The sequence below is a fragment of the Thrips palmi genome, unplaced genomic scaffold, assembly GCF_012932325.1.
Source record: "Thrips palmi isolate BJ-2018 unplaced genomic scaffold, TpBJ-2018v1 HiC_scaffold_11, whole genome shotgun sequence".
Classification (NCBI taxonomy): domain Eukaryota; kingdom Metazoa; phylum Arthropoda; class Insecta; order Thysanoptera; family Thripidae; genus Thrips; species Thrips palmi.
Window position 1 is genome coordinate 876106 of NW_023144622.1, and position 21167 is coordinate 897272.

Below are 21167 nucleotides of genomic sequence, written 5' to 3' on the forward strand. Positions count from 1 at the left end.
GCGCTGCCCCGGCACTGCCCAGGCCGCGCCGTGTTGCTCGCTGTTCCCCCGGGCAATCGATGGCGACAACAGTTCCATCGTTAAGCCTGCCCTGCCCTGCCCTGCCCTGCCCTGCCCGGGGTCGCCGCGGCCGCGGGGCGCCACCGGGCACACCATCGCGATGGACGCCCCAACGCGCCGCGCACAACGATCGTGCACTGCACAGTGGGCCAGAAGACCGGTGGAGGCGGCCAAAACCCCGGACGCGTTTTGAGCTCCAGAGTCGCTAAACGGTACTCGAACCGAACGTGTGACCCCACCAATGGATTCGTCGTTCGGAGAGCAATCCATTGGTGGGGTCACACGCTCGCTTAGAGTCCGGTTTAGCGACTCTGGAGCTCAAAGCGCGTCTAGAGTTTCAGCCGCCGGCGCCGGTCTTCTGGCCCACTGTGCGGCGAGTGTGCGCACTGTGCGCGCGCATCGCACATTCCCTCTGCACAAACGCATTATCCAATCTCTTTATCGTCACAGGGGCTGGCTGTCTGCCTGTATAGAGGCAGGGTCTCGGCACGGCCAGGCAGAGCCTTCGCGTCGCGGGGCTCAGAGCTATGCTCAGAGCCTTCCCTGACACGAGGTCGATACGTTGACCACGGCGCCGATAAAGAACAAGTCGTGACACTGAGATAAGCCGGGCCGCGCCGTGGCGAGCCGAGCCGAGCCGCGCCCCCGATTCGGCCGCAATATGGAAATGGCCCGGCCGGCGCCCCGCCGTCGGTCTGCCGGCTGTGTTTACACCTGCAGATATTTAGGCCACGCAGCTTTCCTCCTTGTTGCCGGTCTTGTTGTTGCTTTTCGAATAAAAGAAAGAAAGAGGAAAAGCAAAAAAAGATCTTCGGCGCACAGTGGGCCAGAAGACCGGTGGAGGTGGCCAAAACTCTAGACGCGTTTTGAGCTCCAGCGTCGCTAAATGGGACTCGAATCGAACGTGTGACCCCACCAATGGATTGCTCTCCGAACGAGGAATCCATTGGTGGGGTCACAGGCTCGGTTCGAGCCCTGATTAGTGACTCTGGATCCCAAAACTCGTCTAGAGTTTTGGTCGCCTCCACCGGTCTTCTGGCCCACTGTGCGGCGCGCGAGTACTTGGTTTCTCCGTATGCAAAGCAGGCAGCTCGCTGCACGCAAGCCGCTCTGGCGCGCAATTAGACATTTCTGGGCAATCAACAAAAACCGACTCCGGACGGCGGCGTCTCAGCCCCGAGAGGGTGACCGCCAACGAACGCGACCCCTGCAGACTGATTCCGAGAGTCGTTCTCGTCCTTCTCGCACTCGTGGGGCGTACCGTGCAGGCGCGAGAGAGACAGAGCGACGAAAACGACTCTGGGAATCAGTCCACTGTATCCACCAAGTTAGCGGCATTGGCCGCGGCCACGCAAGCGCCGGCTGCATGTTTGGAACGCTATTTTTAGGGCCAGACGCACATTGTGACTCCCCTCCCCGCGCGGGGGCGCGGGGCCCAGCCGGCAGAGTGGCCTTCTCTTCCAGTGGCGGGGCTGGCGGGGCTGGCATCGAGTAACACGCTCCTCTTTATTGAAACGGCCAAACCGATGTGGGAGTTTTGGCGTCGTCTGGCCGCGCGCAGTGGGCCAGAATACCGGTGGAGGCGGCCAAAACTCTAGACGCGTTTTGAGCTCCAGAGTCGCTAAACAGGCCTCGAACCGAACGTGTGACTCCACCAATGGATTGCTCTCCGAACGAGGAACCTATTGGTGGGGTCACACGTTCGGTTCGAGGCCTGTTTAGCGACTCTGGAGCTGAAAACGCTTCTAGAGTTTTGTCCGCCTCCACTGGTCTTCTGGCCCACTGTGCGGCGGGGCGGCGGGAGGGGCACCACGCCAGCCGTCTCTCGTACTTTGGCGTCGTCTCTCGCACCCACGGGACGGCCCGCGCGCTGCGAGTGCGCTGCGAGTGCGAGAGAGACAGCGCGACGAGAGCACACTGCTCGGCGGCTCGGCTCGGCCTGGGCCTGCAGGCTCGGCCCGTCGCGTCGGCCCGTCCGGCCCGCGATCAGGTTTGGCCCGCGGTTCGGATCACGACTTTACACGGCAACGAGAAAAGCGAAAGAGACGGCGAGCCCTCGAGGCAAGGCACGACCCACTCCGAGCGTCTCTCTCTCGCACTCATGGGGCGTGCCGAACAGGTGCGAGGGAGACAGAGCGACGAAACTGCACACACAACGGCAATAAAATGGCCCGGGCGGCCCACTGTGTGGCCCACTGTGTGGCCTACATCGCGAATCGCGCGGAGGGAAGGGAAGGGACTCACGCGTCGCACCACGTCGCACGTCTCAAGGGAATCGCACAAACAGTTGCCAAGGCCGGCAAAGGCCGTGGCACGCCTGCCCTGCCCTGCCCTGCCCGGCCCGACCCGGCCCGGCCCTGCAAGGGCCAATTTCAAGGGACTCCGCAGGGCGTTCACACTGTTCACACGCCCTCCGAATGGCTTTCTAAAGGATCCTCCAAAGGCTAATGGTCTTCACGGAGGGCATCCAGAGGGTGCGCCTCGCAGGGAGTCGCGGGGCCCCCTGGGGGCGCGCCAAAGGGTCGGAAAGGGTCTGCCGGGTCGTCTGCCAAAGGGCTACCTGCCGAGGAGTAGACCGCCAAAAGGGTAGGAAAGGGTTTTCCAAAGGGTCGTCCGCCGAGGGGCCTATAGGAAAAGGGTCGGAAAGGAGTAGCCATAGGGTCGCCCACCAAAGGGCCGTCTGCAAAGGGCCTACCAAACGGGTCGGCCAGGGTTCGCCGAAGGGTCGTCCGCCAAAGGGCCTACCAAAAGGGTCGCGAAGGGTCGTCCGCCAAAGGGCCTACCAAAAGGGTCGCGAAGGGTCGTCCGCCAAAGGGCCTACCAAAAGGGTCGGCTAGGCGTCACCGAAGGGTCGTCCGCCAAAGGGCCTATCAAAAGGGTCGCAAAGGGTCGTCGGCCAAACGGCCTCTACCAAAAGGGTCGGCTAGGCGTCACCAAAGGGTCGTCCGCAGGGGCCTCGAGGCAGCCGTCGTGGCCGAGCCGGCCGGCCGTAATCGCCATCCCGGGCAGTAATTCTAATCGTAACAGGCGGACCACTGCGCGACGCGGCGCGACGCGGCACGCAGTACACTAGTACACTCGCCGGGACATTCTCCGCGGAAAAGGCGAGGAAATGCACAATGTGCGGCAGACTGGGCAAAACCGCAGCGACAATGCCTTGCGCCACTCCGCCACTCTCCGCAGGCCGTCCAGGCCTTGTCCGTCCGGCTGTCGTCGTCGTTGGAGCCATGCCCAGCAGGCTGATGCCGAGAGTCGTCTTCGTCGCCGTGTCTCTCTCGCACTCATAGGGCGTCCCCTACAGGTGCGAGGGAGACAGAGCGACGAAGACGACTCTCGGAATCGGTCTGCAGCCATGCCCACACAGTCACGGACATGACCATAGGCTGCCGTCGGCATGGCCGTGGTTCGCCGGCCTCGCCGCCACGGCCGTGAGCCCCTTGGGCCCCTTGTGGCACCAATGAAGCCGTCACCACCACGCCACTGGTAACGCCGGGGCCAACCGAGCAGCCGTAGCGCCTCGTCGACCTGCACACTGCAGACTGATTCCGAGAGTCGTTTTCGTCGCTGTGTCTCTCTCGCACCCGAGGGGCGTCCCGTGTAGGTGCGAGAGAGACAGAGCGACGAAAACGACTCTCGGAATCAGTCTGCTGGCCTGGCGTTTGCGCGCACTTCACAGTGACCCCGCCTCACTCACAACTTGCTCTTTGTGAAAATTCCCCCTCCCCCTCCCTCCTCTCGCCTTGCCTCGCCTTGCCTTGCAGCGCCGCGCACTCACGCTCGCTGCTCGCGCCCAGCACCGCGAGAGAAAGCGAAATCTATGCAGCCGGGCCGTGCGGGGCCGGGGCTTGCCGGGGCACGGCACACGGCAAGGCACGTCGCCAGTGCTCCAAGTGCTCGACCCCCCCCCCCCCCCCCTCCACCCCACCCCCTTTCACTGACCAGGCCCGAAAATTACCCCTCTGCTAAGACAGTGTGCCCGAGGCAGTGGGGCACCCGACGGTCAGAAAAATAAGAGCAGAGCTTTTAAAACTAACTTGATACAATTAATTTGTCTACACAATATTAAAAAGTACTGCAGGAATCAATCAATTCTGATTGTGGACAGGCCATCATGTTTCGTCAAGCAGTATTTATCACACAAAAATTTGAGATGACCAACTGAACCGAAAAATGAATGAAAGAGCGAAACATGAGAAAACGGGCTAACTGATAACAAACTACAGGGGCTCTTGTGAGGGAATAATTGAACAACAGGCAATGCCATTCACACAGTGCAACTAAAACATGGATTCCTCCAGCTGAGTGGATGCAATGTCGTGCAAAAACACACTCTGGATGAAGCAAAAATTAAAATTATGTTCTCTATCGACAAATTCGAATTTTGTCATAAGATTTTAAGGTTGACACAGCTGTTCAACATATAACTTATGTTGAGAAAAAATACAAAAATTGAGAAGAAGTATCAACAAAATTGTAAAATCACAACAACTGACCAAAAATACAAATAAGATCAGAAATCACAAAGCAATATGGTGCGAAAAAAAGCATATCAAATGTTGACCTTTGCAACTTTCAACAAATACGACCCCTCCAAGACAATCAATTTCAGAGAGTGTTTTTAAACTTTAAGGTTATGACGGCGAATTGACAAAACAACACGACAGAAACCCCCTAGCAAATACTTACGTGCCGAGGAGCTCTTTGAGGTTATACTTGTCATCGACGGACGGCACCTTTTCCACATCTTTCGACTCCTTCTTCGACTTTTTCGAGTCCTTCTTCCCGAAGAGAGGCATTGTGATCGGGGCAGATTGTCTGCCAGAGCATTCACAGCAGCAGCCCGCACCTCGACGCGCTTACGGCCACCACATCCACACGCTCGGTTGGCACACACGAAACCACTCCACTGACAGCACTAGCACTGGCAGCACTAGCGGCCCACGAAGTAAACACCGTTCACTGAATCACACGCGAAACGCGGGGCGCGAAGCTCAGCGCGGCAGGCGTCAAGGCAGGCTGACAGGCTGACGGTGACAGCTGTGCAGCAGGGCCTTAACGGCCTTAACGGACGTCGCGCCGCGTTCAGCGCTCAGCTCGCAGTCACTTGACCGTTCAGCCAGTTCGACAGGGCTGGCGCAGCTAGCGCAGCTCACGCTTCATGTTGGCACCTGGCGCTCGCGCTGCGCTCGCGGCGACAGGGTGACAGAGACCGACGGACGGACTGCGCTCTCCTCCCGCGGACGAGGAAGTCCCGGGCGATACGCCCGCGGCAGGCTCGGCACGCTCGGCACGCTCGGCACGCTCACGCTCGCAGCGCGCCGTGATGTGCACGCTCACGCTCGCGTCCGCACGCAACATTCGCTCCAGCCCGCGATGCGCCGCGATGCCTCCCTGGCCAAGTGAATCCGGGGATGGTCGCGTCGCGCGCTGCCAAGGCTCTCTGCGCACTGTGCTGCGCGCTGCCAGGCAGGCCAGTGTTTGGTGGGGTAGGGAGGGGGTGGCTGCAGGAGGCCTACGCTGCAGGACGCTTGAACAGGGTCCTGGTCCTGGACCTGAAAGAAGGGAGGGAGGGAAGTCGCCCCCTGCCCGTTCCCAGCTCGAGAAATTCCCCGTGCAGTGCTCACACTACGACACGGCCGGATCGGAAACGTTTCCAACTCCCTCGAGTTTTCATTGATTCCAGAGCTCTCACAGAGCAGCGAATTTGCTTGTCAAAAGAAAGGTTCAACAGGAAGGCAGACCTGTAACGCTGTCCAATCAGGGAAGGCCTTTCCCAAGCCCGCCTCTTTTCCAGAATCTCTAGGAAAATCGCAGTAGTTCTCCGCGATGCCGCCAGGGTGCGCATCCTGCGGTGGACTAAAACACCAACATAAGGAAAATGAAAAGATAAAACTGTAGCACGAAATACAATTTTAAAAGGGCAAACTAAGGATTTGAGATGTAATAAACTTGATAATTTTTCAAATCGTTCAGTCTCGTTTGTGTTTTAGGTGTTGACTCATGGCTTTTTTCACCTTCTTTAAGGTTTGCTGTCTGGCACTATAACTCCCGAACATGTTGTCCGTGTGGTGTCTGTGAGAGTGTGTGTGTGCGCGTGCGGGATGTGGGGTAGAGAGGTGTGTGTGGTTATTGCACGCCCGTTTTGATTTCGGAATTCTATCGATATTAATCACTGAGTGCTTGGTATTCAAGATCTTTTAGGTTTGTATAATTTCCTAGTGAATCAGCCCTACGAATGTGCATGTTAGTGGTGGTATGACTCCGGGCAGAGGAGCATTTGTGTAAGTTGTGTTCTTACAGCCTGTTTAACATGCTTCCTATTTTGCCAAAATTTGAATGTCTAGATACTGTTTTCAAGCTAGGCTTTCAGTCCATTACGTACAGAGTCGTTTTCAGTTTCATAGAGCTGTGTCTCTCCGGCTATTCTACCTAAACTCATGCGAAATGTTAAACCGGCACGTTCGTCATAACCTGTTGACATGTTATTTCCCTTGCATTTCTACGAATGCATAGTGTTTCTGACTTTGTAAGAAGAGAGCAAGTGGTCAGTTAGCTTGCTTTCGTAGTGCATCCATCATTCGCATGGACTGTGTTTGTTATTTCCTACTTTCATACCATTAATTACTTTGTGTTCAAATTGGCATTCCCTCCCATTGTCATTCGTACCATGTTAATTAACATAGTTTTCCTTGCCTTCAGCCAAGATGGATGAGCATATTCCCAAAAATGCACTTCATATTCAAATCAATAAATTTAGAACCCCAGCTTCAGTTTGGGCGACTGAAATTGCCGGAGAGGGTATGTCTGAAGAGCGCCTCCAGTTATACCTTTTGGAATCTGAACTAGGCAAAACCTTTAAAAGGAATAGGAAGAAGGAACCCTCTCTTGTTAGAGAGGCTGATGATGTAAGTACAATTTCACTCCAGTGGAAATTGCTTAAATCCGTCACAGGTATGTCACTGCTAAATTTTTTTCTGCAGATTGTGGCTGTTCAAAGTTTGAATAATAGCAATCTATGGCATCGAGGGAAAATAGAGTGTAGAATGGAATTGCAGACAGGGCCTAAATATAAAGTAAGTTTGACATGCAATGTTGTAGTAGTTATTTTTATGTTTGACTTTACACCTTGAGTTAGATCACAGTATGGTTCTTTCTTGAATTGTTTTGAGATTTGTTGAACAATTTTATTTGCAGGTTTTCCTATTAGATCATGGTCTGACTTTCTTGTTGAGACCTGAAAAGTTGTACAGTATCCCCTATAAACTTCCAGATGTGCCGTACCAAGCATTAGTTCTTATGCTGGAAGGTATTGTCCCAACAAGTTTAACTCTTTCCCCTGATCTTCAAAATTTCCATCCTGAGTAAGTGAAATGTTCTTTCAATTTAATAATAATTATCATGAAATTGAAACTAAAAACTACTGTATCAATATTTTAAATTTTTTAAATAATTTTTTTGTTTTACTTTTTTTTTTGCTGGGGTAGAATATCTGAAGGGTGGACACCTGCTGCAGAGCACTTTGTAAATGATGTCAGGAACAGTTACTTAGAAGCTTATTTTGTGGAGAAGAGTCGCTCTCCCCGTGGAAATGCTCGATATGGTGACATTCTGATTAAAATGCCAGACAATGAAAAACTTTTTAGTCTTTCAACCCTATTGTGTGAGAAAAAGTTCGCTAAGTACAACCAGGTGGAGTTTGAGAGACGTAAGTTTCAATTTTCTTTTTAATGTGGGTTTACTGTAAATATCCTCTATTCTCAGTTCTCTCTTCTTCTGTGTCAGAACAAACTTCCTGTTCCTTTAAGCTTGTAAGGTGTCTTTTTCAGGACAACAAGTTGAAATGGATGCTTCTGAAACCAGTGAATGCGAATCTCCTCTCTCTTTTGGTTATTCTACTGACACATCCACCAGTTTCTCTCCATCTCCAGCAAGGTCCATGATGTCAAGCCAGAGACCCAGCATGATGGTAATTTAAACTGTGTTCTGGTGATATTTTTAAGTTCTGTTCTTTTCAGTTACGATGAGTCTTTTATTTTAGGAATACTTGCAAAGTGTTGCTAGTTCACAGTCAACAGTCGCTAGTTCACAGTCAGCACAGGAAGCACCTGTCATTCCCGAGGTATTTCATCAAATCTTTTTTCACAGTACTCTCTTTGATCTGTCTGTGTTTGATTTCTCATTGACTTCCTTGACAGCCATTACCTCAATCCAGCAGCGATGGTGAACATATTGTAAGGACATCTCCCCAAACCAAGGGCCGCCTTTCATTTCTTGAACAGCTTAAGAAGAGTAAAAGTGCAAGCAATGAGACAAGGACAAATGAGGTAGTCTTGACTCAAACATGTTCCTCATCTTCAACTCCCACCAAGGTCAATTCTAGTGTTGAAGAGCAAGTCTCAGCACCTTTGCACTCTCAAAGTGCTCCTGAAGAGTTGTCGGCTCCGAAGTCCCTGGGTGCCTGTTTCGTTCCCGCTGGGTATTCAGCCAAGAAAGAACCGAAACATAATGTTCAAAGCCAGCCACACAGCTCTCGCTCTCCTTTGAAATCATCTGATTCCGAAGATTCGTTTTCTAGCAGCTCCAAACAATCTATGAAGAGTTGTCAAAATGGACCTTCAACTCCAAATGGAAGAGATCTCATGTTCAAGACAAAATTGATGTACAGCTCTGATTCAAGTACATCTGACAGCAGCTTGCAAAGAAGAGGCCCTGCTCAGAAGGGACCAGCCAACTGCTCTTTAAGCTCTAGTTTCCAAACGGCTCGTGACTCAAGTGATGGTGCGACTTGTCATTCAAGCAACTCTTCATTGCAAAGCTCACCTGGAAGTATGTCACTTCTTTCAAAACTTGCTCAGAAAAGACCAGTCCCACCAGCCAACTGTCCTTTAAACTCAAGTTCCCAAACGGCACAAGACTCAAATGACAGTGCTTCTTGTCATTCGAACGACTCTTCATTGCAAAGCTCATCTGGACTTATGTCACTGCTTTCAAAACTTCGGAAACAACAGACGCCGCCCTCTTCAAGGACTGATGAATCTACTAGCTCTGAGAGTACAGCGGGGATCACTGAACTTATCCCTGCAAGGCAGCCTGATCAGGATAAGCAGATACCACTAGATTCATCAAGTTTAATGAGGAATCGATTGCTAAGGTGAGTTAAATTTATGTTTATTTAATTTGCTGCATCTTGACAAATTGATTATTCACGTTGAAACATTCATTTTATTGAAGATCCTCAAATGTGCAACTTAACATCTTTTCCCACTCTTCAAACTCTTTCTACTGAAATTCTTTTTCCATTTTCATACCTCTAATTTCATCTGCTTTTCACCACTAATATTACATCACTCAGTAGTTAATAGCTTCATTGCATTTCAGTGCGGTGACAAGGCTAAGGATGCAAGCTGATTAATGGAAGGGGGATGAGGAAGACAAATTGACTTGGGCATATCAATCTGCCTGATTCTAACATTTTATAAATCTCATCATTATATTTTCATTAGAAGAGTTCATGTTTTGTTGATTTTAATGATGTGGCACCTATTGTGTGTTTTCTAGCAGTACCTTTTGTTTTATTACTGTAATCATGTCAATATCTAGCTAATAAATGATTGATTAATAAATTACTGGTGAATTTTTAGGTCTTCCCATTATGACACCTCATTGCATTCTAGTTCTCCTTCCTACTCAGTCATAAGCGTCTTAAATATCATAACACAAACATTAGATCCTTCTCACACCTCTTGCTAACTTAAAACTAAAGTGTTAAGCTAAGATGCTGGATTTTGATGAACACTGTACATTTCCAGTGGTCCGAAGATTCCTGTAACTGATCATGTTCTACCAAACGAGACTTTCCTTTCTCGATCTGTGCTGCTGCATGGAGGATTACGTCCTGTGCCATGGGTTAATTTTAATGATGTAAAGCTGAAATTCTCATCTACAATTGAAAAGGTAATATTAATTTTCTATGATTTTTTTCTGATCAAAATCTTTGCTAAATGATGTATTTTGTTGCAGTATCTTCAGGAGAGACGCTGGTGCTACAACATTTTGACACTTGAAAAGTACATGTGGCCTGCCATACAACTACGGCAAAATGTTGTAATGATTTCACCAAAAAGATCTGGGAAAACAAGCAGTTACATTATTCCTATAATGGATTTCATGTGCAGTCAAGAGGTGATAAGATCATTTGATCTGTGCCTTTCTGTTTGCTCTCACAAGAAATATCTGTGTCTTATGCTTTGTCTCGATTTACAGGAAACCCTAAAGGGTTGTGGCCCGCTAGCACTCATTCTTTGTTCTGGAAGTAAAAGTGCCACCAATATTTATGAAGAGTGCATAAAAATCGTTAGAAACATGAAGAATCCCCCTCAAGTGCAAGTAGTGTATGGACTTACTGTTGCTAATCCATTGATTGTGAGTCATCATCTTGAAATACTAGTTATTCAATTCAAATTTTGTGGTCTGTTGACTATCTTGACTTTTTTATTCCAGTTCAAATTAATTAATGGATGTGAAATTTTTATCACAACACCACCCTGCCTGCTTAGAATAATGAATAAACATGGGTATGCCCTGACCTTTCGTCGTTTGCAACATCTCATTCTAGATGAAGCAGACATCATGATGACAAGATTCTTAAAAGAGGTTTGTTGCTTTTAAGTAATAAATAATAGTAATAATTGTATCATTTAGTTCTTGAACCTAACTTGTAAGTAATTCTATAAAGCCCAAAACGGCTCTCTTAATAATCGCGTAACACATTCCAGATAAAGGAAATTCAAGCAAAGGTGGTTGCTGAGCAAACTATCAGACCAAAAGATGAACCCATTCAAATTGTAGTCTCAAGTGAAAAGTGGGAGCCTCACCTCCTGTCATTCTCTGAGCATTTGCGTGGGAACCCACTTTTATGCATCAATGATTGCTTTGAAGCTTGTGTTTATGGTAAACCTGATGTTATTTTTCATCTGACTCAGTCAGGCAAGAAACTCTCTAAACTCATCGGTATGTAGATAAGTGTACATCACTGCAGTCACTTGGTGTGTTTGAACTTTTAAATCTTGCAATTTATCCTTTTGATTGTTCCAGAGATTTTGAAAAGTCAAATCGGTCTTCAAAAAACAGTTGTATTTTGCGATGCAACTGAAGTATCAAGGGTTGAAGAATTCATTGAAAATGCATGTCTTAACTATTTGGTAGTAAGACCCGGCATAGAATTGCGCCATATTGAAAGTAAATCAATGTTAGCTGTACGAATTATTCATTCTAAGTGATTTGTTTCAGACACATTGTAAAGTCATGGTTTTTTCTTTATTTTCCTTTCCCTAGCAATTCTTTCCAGTTGGAATTCAAGTAAAGCTGGGCATCATTATATTTTGTTATGCCCTGACAGTGAGTTTTACGACTTAAAGATAACAGATGCCACAAGCATTGTCCACTACAGGTGTGTAGCACTTGCCAGGTCAGGTTCCTGTTTCTTTTCGTTCGGTTTGCTATATTTTTTGTTGTATTTTCAGTTTTCCCATTGATGATAAATCATATTTTGTGAAACGTCTATCTGCTATACTTGGCAATTTACCAAACAAAATGGAAGTAAAAACACTGAAGACAACTAATCTTTCCCCTTCCATACATCTTTTGATGGATGAATCAAACACTGAACAGTTACCAGTTATTGTTCAACTAATGCAGCGAATAGCTGGCAAACTAGATCAAAAGTATTTGGACTTGGCAAAGGTAACTATGATTACATGTATTGTTAGGTACATGATGAAATGTACAGACAGTCAAGCAATGTCAATGTTCTATATTTCTCTCTCTGTCTCTGTGATTTTATCAATATTTTTTGTTACTTTTTTTTCTTTTTGTGCAGAGTATATCTATGAACAAAGAAAGAAGGACCAAAATAAACAAGCTTTTCTGCAAAAACATAAAAATGTTTGGTCAATGCATCAATACTGTTGATTGCTCCAACAGGCATGTTTTTGTTAATGAATTAGATTTGTCTGAAATTCTGCCGAGGTTAGTTAGTCAATCTCAAAGGTCTCTAATGATAACACTGTTCTTTCATTTCTCATGTAAGAACCATCTGGTTTGGATCTTTTCAGCTCGGGTCATGTCTCCATGCAAGTAACACAAGTGCATTCTGCTGGTCATTACTCAGTGAGATTAGTAGAACACATTGATGTTGACGGAAAAAAGAAGAAATGGCCTTCTGGATATGTTAAGATTGGTCTGTTGATGTCTTCCCATTTCAGAAAGGAGAGCAGCAGGTGAATTGTCCCTCCTCTAATATTAAAAACTATTCCATCATGTACTGAAAGGTTTTTCTTGCACCAGGATCTGTGTCGGCGAAATAAATGTGGGAGATCTATTCGCTGTTGAAACGGAAATAGGCTTATTTCAACGTGTGCAAATTTTGGAGGTCAAAGATCGAGACAAGTATGGTAAACCTCTGTCTATGCTTGTCCAGTTTCTTGATGAAGGACATCATGACACAGTAAAGGTATTAAAGATTTTTTTTTTTTTTTGTAACTACTACTATTATGAAAATCTTAATTTTACAGTCATGCAATGTATTTAAACTGTTGTTTGTTTTAATGTTCTAAGGAATATATGCTACATGAATTACCAGAGGACCTGAAAGCTTTCCCGGCACAGGTAGTTGACGTGTTCTTGTGCGGCCTGCAACCTGCTGATCAGGACAGTGACTTTGGTGCCGATGCTAATTGGACGGTGAAAAAGTGGTTGAAGTCTACCAATGAATCTGAAGACAGCAGGCAAACACTCCTGCAGGGACAAGTAAGTTGCTGGTATACCAAAAACATGGTTGTTCGTAACTGGAATCACCTGGATTAATTGTCTTGTTTTTCTTCAGATTATGCTGAGTATGGCTGGTTCCTTATGGATTGATCCTGTTTATATTCTGGAATGGCTTCCACTCACTCGTGAACACATTACTCGGAGAAATATCAATCAAAGTCTCTTGCGAGATCATCTGGCCTTACCAAACCCTGAACATCTACCAAATCTTTTTAAACTATGTGGAAAAGAGCCATTGGTCCTTTCGTCTGTAAATGGTCAGTTTAGTGTCTTGGCTATCACTTAAATTTCTCTGAGAAGCTTCACTTACTAACAATTTCATTGTAGCTGCTGTACAGTGTCCCATCAAACCAAGGGAGCAAGCTAAACCATCCTGGGCTTTCCTTGAGGCAGAGATTTTTGAAGAAATCAACTTCATTAGCGCTGAAAGTGTGTCTGTTTTCTTTGTCAGAAAAGTTAAATTCGAACCATTGTAAGTTAAAAATCTACGTTTCAAGAAACACTTCAATTTCAATTACTTACTTCAATAGTGTTGCTTGTTTTATTTCCTCTGCTGCCTTTGGTGTGGTTCTTTTCAAACTCTGCTAATGTAATAATCCTGATGCAGACTTCATGAGCTCATCAAAGATATAAATACAAAAGGCATCCCAAGGAAATCTGAAGAAGTATCATTGCTATCACCTGGAAGCATTTGTCTGGCAAGCCACAAAGATGAGTAAGTTCTTTTCTCTAAGTCATTCACTGTTAATTTTGTGTATTTATTTTGTTTGCAAGTTTACATACTTCTTTTAATTGTTTCAAAATTTAAAAAAAAATTTAACTTGCAGGTGGCACAGGGTGATAATAAGATCTCAAAATGAGGATCATTCTTTTACTGTGTTCTATGTTGATTATGGTGATTTTGGAAATGTGACCCACGAACAAATAAAGTGCATTCCTGACTGGGCAATTACAAGATTACCATTCCAGGTGAACATAGCTTTGGAATTTTAACTGCAACTTTAATTTGGTGCTTCTTGACTATAATTCCATAACAATTGTTTTGTATTAGGCCATTGAGTGCAGTCTTGCTGGGATAGCCTCTTGTGATACTGTGGACAAATTGTATGATGTAGCAGATTGTCGCAGCCTTTTAGCCAAGGTAAATTCAGCATCCGGACACCGTGCACCAGGATTATTAACTTTTTTTATTGAGATGTTTTTAAGTTTATCTTAACTTATTTGGCAGATTTGCAAAAAGAAAGATGCGACACTTACAAGTGGCAATCACTATGTCATTGTTATAATTGATTGCTCGAAGCAAGTTCCCTCAATTTTGAACAAAGATTTGCTGGAATTGGAAGGTGTTGGACAATGTGCGGAAGAAATGGAACTTTTAGACTTTGAACTTGATGAAAGTTTGTTGAACAAGTGAGTGGCTCTTTATCACAGGGTTAAGTGAACTGTTCTTTTGAACCCTGTTACATCATTGTGTACTGTTCCGCAGATGCTCTAATATGGTAAGAGCGGAGCCTGAGATGCCAGTGTCCCAACACAATACTGATTATGAGGACCCAGATTTGGACCTGTCTGACCTCGAATTTAAGGAAGAGGACCTAAGTGGTTTTGTGGACAATGACACTGATGATGGTTTGGGTAATTTTGAGATTTTTGGCTTAGATCTGTTAGCAGAGGTAAGTTTTTAAACTGTCTGACATTAATGTGATCAAATTTGGCGAATTTGAGAGGTTTAGTTAACAAATCCTTTATCTCGTTTCTCCTCCTCTCTCAGTCTTTTAAGAAGGAGAATAAAGAAGCGGTAGAAGAACTAGCTAAACAATTACAGGCTTCAGCTTTGGCTCCTCAACACCAACAGCCCCCACTCAAGAAGGCCGCAAGCAGAGAACCTACACATCAAGCTGAAAAAGCACATGTTGTGCAAGCGGATGGGGATGGGGACTCTGATTGGGAGGTGCAAGAATACGAGTATATTGGACGTAGTGTATTGCCAGTACTGTGCAGTGCTCGTCCCCCAACAACAAAGTGGCTAGAAGACCTCTATTTTGTTTGGATCAAAATCTGTGTTACTGGTGTGGAAAATTATTTCTTAAAATGGACATGTGATAGATTTCAGTTCAGGTAATGAAGGAAACATATCGTACCAATATTTTTGTTTTCTTGGATGAGGTATTTAATCATTTTTTCGTTTGCAGCACATCTGTAAATGGTCGACTCTATCATATTGATCAGCAACTGCGTGGAGCTATTGTACCAAGCTCTGTATCATCAGTAGTCAAGGGTTTTAGTGTAGAGATAAAGATGAGGAAAGCATATAGTGGTGAGTACTCTGTTTAAAATAAAATGTACCTCATCATACATATATACTGTAATGCCCTTTTCTATTGTGGATATTTGAAGGTTTGCTTTGGGAGCGGCTGCTCTTTCCACTTCGAAAGTTCGCTTGGTTAACACCCGACCTTGAAGCAATAGACCTAGATAGCAGTGATTCAGAGGGTGAAGATACTCTAAAAACCCTTAATAAAGGTATTGCCTCCCACATAAAATCACATCTTTGTCAAAATTTGGCCAAATTCTCCTAATGGGTAGTGATGCCAATGAGATGCTTTGTTCTTTTTCAGAAATAAGGAAGATTCCTTTGAAATTGAGACGGCGCCCTTTGGATAAGTATGAGAAAAGTCAACAAGTGAGGCCTGACCTGGAGTCAGATTCGCCTGACAGTAATTGTGAATATGAAATGGTTGATTCTGATGAAATGTTTTAAAGTGTTTTTGCTTTTATTGATCAATTTAAAATAATTTTTATTTAAAATAATGAGAACATAATTAATTTCTGAAATGACACATTGGATAGGTTTTGAGCTGTATTACAATGAATTTTTAACCACATTACTGGCTGCTGTCATAATTTTGTGTTCATTTTGTATTTCTTTTAAATTAAAAGTGTTTTTCTACCTTTTTAAGTTTTCTTTTATCTCACTCATTTTCTCTGTCAGCCACAGGTACACCCATGTAGACCCAATCCATAGCTCTGTAACTACCTCCTTACTGTTCTCAGTTTGTGTCCGGGAGAATAATAATCAACTGTCTCAACAACAATAATTTATTAACACGATTGAAGCATTAAAAAATAAGTGCATTATACTATACACAAAATGTGTTGTACAACAAGACATGCACACCATGATGCTGACTATTCTTCACATCCTATTGACAGTCATGAAATGTTAACTAAACTGACTTGCGTGGCAGAGCCACAAGAAAATATTTTGAACTAAACAGGCTTAACAAACTTTTTAAGGACATTACTTGATGGATGCATTTATTAAATAGAGATCCATCATTGACATGACTTGATGTGAAATGGAGGAAGGATGACTAGAATTGCTCTAGGAAAGCAGCCCAGTGATGGGAGGAGCAGTAGTCCTCTGTCAAATGGAATGTGAAATAAAAAAAGAAAAACAATATAAAACATCCAAGCTTAAAGAGCACTCAAGAGCAAAACCACTCTTGTGTTTCACTACTATTTTAATCTTGAAGGTAACTTCAGGTAACAAATTTTAAGACATTTCATTGTACCTAAGACTGGAATGTCACAAAAGGGAGAAATTACAGGTAATGACTATATACATATTCACAGATAAATCTTTGGATTACATATATCATACGCCACAGATTTAGAATGAAGGGATTGGGAAATGATGAGTTAGGATCACAAATGCTACAATAATATTGATAAAATGTTAAAACTATCTTAAGGCTTTGGTCGAATAAGTCCCCAAGAAACAAAATACTACAGGAAAAGGAAGACAGGTTGTAAGGGACAATACAACCTGAAAGAACAGTTAAAATGAGGAGTTGCTCAAGCAGAAAATTTGATAGCATCAGTCTCCAAGTAGTTACAAAATAGTGTTACCCACAGAACTGTTCTACTTTAACCACAGGGTGGCAACGCTGTACACTTATTCTAACACCAAGTTCATTCTGGGTACAAGAAAAGTGTTTAAAAGTTTTTGAGCCTATGAGTTGGAACCTGGCCTAGACACTTCCTCAAGTCACATATTATTGTAATAACAAAACAGCTTAGCCCTATAGGACTTAGTACTTTGGATCTCGACGGAGTAAACTTAAGTGGAAAGGGGGGGAAGGGGGGACTTGGCGTCAAGAAAGGTGGAGGGCGTTGCCACCCAGTGCTTTAACAGAATGACCACAAAACTGTCTACAAACAAAAATAAATAACCACAATTATCATAAGAAATATCAAAACATTCCATATAGACAAATGATTTGGAACAAGATAATGACAGAACGTTATACGACAAACACGGGCTAAGGTAAATCCATGGACACAGTTAACTGTGAGATGAAGCAACAGGGATCAGATCTTGACGACGAAGTCGTTTAGTAAAGTTGGAAAAACATTGTTCAATACGATCTACAGGCAGGTATGAAAACACCAAGAAATAAACATAAATTTAAAAAAAAAATTATGTACAGTACAATCATGTAACTTATTATGAACCACAATTCATTAAAATATCACAAACCCCTGACTATTATCTTTGGTATAGAAACAACAAAAAAAAAGCAAGAACCAATCAAATGGTACACAAAATGGCTCAGTGCTAAATTGCTGAATGGAGCACATAATATCAGAGTGACAAAGTAACAATGCCATCTTAACTTCTTCAGGGTAACACCCGACCGATTTAATACAGTTCAAAAGTAAAATCAAATGAACAGATGCCACAAAAACATAGTGAATAAGTCTACTGATTTCATCCTACTTCTCAAAAATATTTGCATACCTTGTAGGAAAACAGAGGGTTGTGTGAATCAAGTTGTGATAGGTGCTGATGCAATGACAAATACATACATTTTGACAGTGTAAAATACCTTATTCATAAGATGCTTTAAAAAAAAAAGGTTATTAAGTTTGGGCTGATGCAAACTTAAAACAGAAACATGATTCAAGTACACTTAGAATAAAATGACAACATGAGTTGGTGAGATAAATTTCCTCCCAATGATACACTAATGAATGTCCCATACCCTGCTCTCCGACTTTGGACTAGCCTCCACTAGATAGATAGGACAAAATAGTTAAACACAGAAAGAAAACAATGGTTGTACACTAAGAACAGCATAAATTATCGAGTTGTGTCTGAATTGTATCAAAAACGTTAATGAGTAAGATATTCAACACCAGAGATATCTTTCATGTCAATTTGGGAAAGAACAACTGACCAGATAAGTCGTAACAAGCCTTATATCAGATAACTTTTTCCTCCTTATGTTATTTTACTTGTCAAAATGATGTTACAAAATATGTTAGCTCTAGTCAAGTCACTCTCAAAAACAATAGACACAATGTTCTATAATTTTAAAAATAAACACCTAGCCATCCATAGGAGGACCTAAATAAACCATTGACACTTCAGTATTACCATAGACTGCTGACACAGCGGGGTATAAAGGCTGCTGCCCTGGAAGCCCTGTCAAAAAAATAAAATGTCAGTATGCAGTCACAAACAAAGCTGTGTTTAGTAAACAAGCAGGAAAAAAAGTACAAACCTCTAAATGCTACACCCAGAAATTCATAATTTTTCTCAAATGAAAGAGTGTTGTCCTCACAGTCTAAAATTACTCGAATTCTTTCTCCTACCTAAGAATAACAACACAAAGGTATCATTAAAAAAACTGAGTAGGGGATGGCAGACCTTTGAAAAACATTCAGCGCAACTTTTAGGTTATGTTGACATACAAACCTGGTACTTGGGGGCGTTATTGAGGAGGGGGTAGTTGCCCTGTGAGTTGCCGTTGTGCAGAAGGTGATTGTCAACCAAGTTCCACCCCCAACTTTGGTCATCCGACCCCAAAAGGGCGACGTACCCATGGCACTGCAAAGGAGCTTCCTTCGTCGCGATTCCAATGACAGCGACAGTGCCCAAAGGTCCTTCCCAAATCACTTCCCAGGCGTGTCTACCGTGTCGAAACCCCATTTTGCCTCTTGACGCATCGGTGCTCTGTGCGACGGGGTTTCGATGAAGTGTGAACCCGTTAGGTTTTATGTACACATTCCTGGAACAGTCGTGTGGGTTCCAAGCATGATAGAATCCTCGAAGTTTCGCCTTGTACGTTGGCACAGACGACAACAAATCGGACGTCATTGCGTCCTCGGCAAGTTTGTTGACACAATGTAATCTCCACACGTCGTTATTCTCGTCATTCAGGATCCTATACCAATTCTTGCACACTAAAGAACAATTTCTTAAATCGTGTAAGTCCAGATAAGAAAATATCACTTCAAGAATATGATCTTTTAAGGCTCCAGCAATGCCGTTGTCTTCATCATCCACCATTTTGCCGGTAACTGCTGAAACAAGGAATGAACAAAACACTTGCGAAAGGGTTCGATCAGTCCGCTTCCGGTTCACCGTTCCCTCATTTTAGCCCACGTGATCCCCCGGCGACCAATCAGCTGTTCTCATCCAGCACCTGCTGCAACCATCCCCACTCCAGCTTTCCTATGTTGATGTTGTCTTCCAGCACCTCTCACTCTACAGGGGTTGATGATGTGTTCAAGCAGACGAAGGGTTTAGTTGAAATTTTACATCTACTGATTCGTATTCCTGATCTGTAGTGTTGAAGGCAAGATGGTTGATGAATCGACGAGAAAAACTCTAAGCTGTATTCCTCTGTTAAAAACTAAAGCGGGTCCCCGTGAGAAAGAACTATGGGTGCAGAGGTTGAAAGAAGAGTATCAAGCTCTCATTCAGGTAAATAATAAGTGTCATGTGTGTATTCATCACTTGCAGTCCGCAAACGAGTGAATATTTTGTTATGCGACTGTTACGTCAGCAATATTCTTAGGATTTAGCCTGTCCAGCCTTTGACGGTCAAGTCAATGTGTGCCATATGGTCGTGATGATATATAACAACGGCAGTTCTGCTCAATATTGCACGCTTTCTGTCATTTTGTTCTCTGTCATTTTGCCCACTGTTCATAGTTTTGTGGCCCATTCCTGATTGATATTTGCCTTTGTTTCAGTACGTTCAAAACAACAAAAGTGCTGACAATGATTGGTTCAGACTAGAGTCTAACGAACAAGGGACTCGTTGGTTCGGAAAGTGTTGGTATATACATAATCTTCTGAAATATGAGTTTGATGTTGAATTTGATGTGAGTTTGATTGACATTATCTTTTGAACCTTTATGTAACTATTTAAGTGTTCAGAAGAAGACCAAAAATCTTCCCAAATCATGCAATACACAACAACAACAACAAACAATGTTTCAGATTCCGGTGACATATCCTTCAACAGCACCAGAAATAGCATTACCAGAGCTGGATGGCAAAACTGCTAAGATGTACAGGGGTGGAAAAATTTGTCTGACAGACCATTTTAAGCCCCTCTGGGCAAGAAATGTTCCTAAATTTGGTATCGCTCATGCTATGGCTCTTGGGGTAAGAATTGAAATCATTTATGCATCATTTCACTTCATTTTCATTTTACCCTTTCTTATTTCAAAAAATTTTCTAGCTTGGACCCTGGTTAGCTGTGGAAATTCCTGACATGATTGAGAAGGGTGTCATACAGTATAAAGAAAAGACAGAAGGGTAAGATAAGAATGAATATTTTCTTAGAACACGTAAGTCCAAAGAGGACAAAATGCATTTCTTTTTGGCACTACCCTAAGGCATTGGTATCGGTTTGGTTGAATGTGCCTGCTCTGCAAGTATTGTAAATAAAACATATTTTTTTAAACAGTTTTCTTTATTTACATTCATTTTTATACAATTAACTATATCTAAAATTATACATACACATGCCTGTGGCCCCTATTTCAGAAACTCAATCTGTCTGTACCTCCAAGGTAAATGAGCGCAGATATTTAATAGAAGCAACACATCAAAGAAACACACTTATCAGTAGACTTTATTTGATGAGGTTTGAACTGAGTAGACATACACCTAAATTTGTTCAGAATAAAACAATACAATACTGCTACAACAAAAGAATACTATTGTGAAGCTGCTCTTCAAATTTGTAAAGGTGTGTTTAATTTCGGCCCACATGAACTAAATACATCATCCAGCACCTCTGAACCAATACAATTACCCAAATAGATTAAGAGACTAGACCAGATTTTAAGGGTACACAGTTCATAAAGCATTAAGATGCAACTGACAGGATGAATTCTTCCATCATGCACAGAAAAGTAAACATGGATTGAGTGAACACTTTCAGCTGAAGAGGTGATTTGGATAAGTCATTGAA

The 21167-nt window shown here is 43.9% G+C and overlaps 4 protein-coding genes across 5 annotated transcripts in view; 2 read left to right on the forward strand and 2 right to left on the reverse strand.

Annotated features, from left to right (window-relative positions):
* LOC117639226 (calcium/calmodulin-dependent protein kinase type 1-like) overlaps positions 1-5340 on the reverse strand; it is a 32289-nt gene extending 26949 nt beyond the window's left edge. Inside the window, 1 exon segment of the mRNA XM_034374684.1 lies at positions 4747-5340. Coding sequence (XP_034230575.1) covers positions 4747-4856 — 110 coding nt within the window. The 5' untranslated portion in view covers positions 4857-5340.
* Positions 5341-6104: 764 nt separating this feature from the next.
* On the forward strand, positions 6105-15847 carry LOC117639223 (putative ATP-dependent RNA helicase TDRD12). Of its 2 annotated transcripts, none has more exons than XM_034374680.1 (31): positions 6105-6261; positions 6760-6965; positions 7041-7133; positions 7255-7421; positions 7545-7765; positions 7887-8026; positions 8099-8179; positions 8256-9211; positions 9870-10014; positions 10081-10242; positions 10324-10482; positions 10561-10713; positions 10836-11070; positions 11155-11298; positions 11395-11509; positions 11583-11802; positions 11939-12087; positions 12174-12338; positions 12406-12571; positions 12676-12867; positions 12944-13145; positions 13216-13360; positions 13496-13603; positions 13716-13857; positions 13940-14029; positions 14117-14298; positions 14375-14561; positions 14660-15006; positions 15081-15205; positions 15286-15411; positions 15507-15847. In XM_034374680.1, the coding sequence occupies exons 2-31, from the start codon at positions 6765-6767 to the stop codon at positions 15647-15649; spliced, it is 5661 nt and encodes a 1886-aa protein (XP_034230571.1). In that variant the 5' UTR covers positions 6105-6261; positions 6760-6764; the 3' UTR covers positions 15650-15847. The 2 variants fall into 2 exon arrangements, with proteins under 2 accessions (XP_034230571.1, XP_034230572.1); XM_034374681.1 differs by having other exon boundaries at positions 6133-6341.
* Positions 15848-15971: 124 nt separating this feature from the next.
* On the reverse strand, positions 15972-19370 carry LOC117639228 (F-box/SPRY domain-containing protein 1). Its single transcript, XM_034374688.1, has 3 exons — positions 18653-19370; positions 18459-18549; positions 15972-18379 (listed from the first exon to the last, which is right to left on the reverse strand). Exons 1-3 carry the CDS (start codon positions 19244-19246, stop codon positions 18282-18284), a joined length of 783 nt encoding a protein of 260 aa, XP_034230579.1. The 5' UTR covers positions 19247-19370; the 3' UTR covers positions 15972-18281.
* Positions 19371-19405: 35 nt separating this feature from the next.
* Positions 19406-20654, forward strand: LOC117639233 (ubiquitin-fold modifier-conjugating enzyme 1). Its single transcript, XM_034374693.1, has 4 exons — positions 19406-19663; positions 19936-20067; positions 20186-20353; positions 20430-20654. The coding sequence occupies exons 1-4, from the start codon at positions 19541-19543 to the stop codon at positions 20508-20510; spliced, it is 504 nt and encodes a 167-aa protein (XP_034230584.1). The 5' UTR covers positions 19406-19540; the 3' UTR covers positions 20511-20654.
* Positions 20655-21167: the final 513 nt, after the last annotated feature.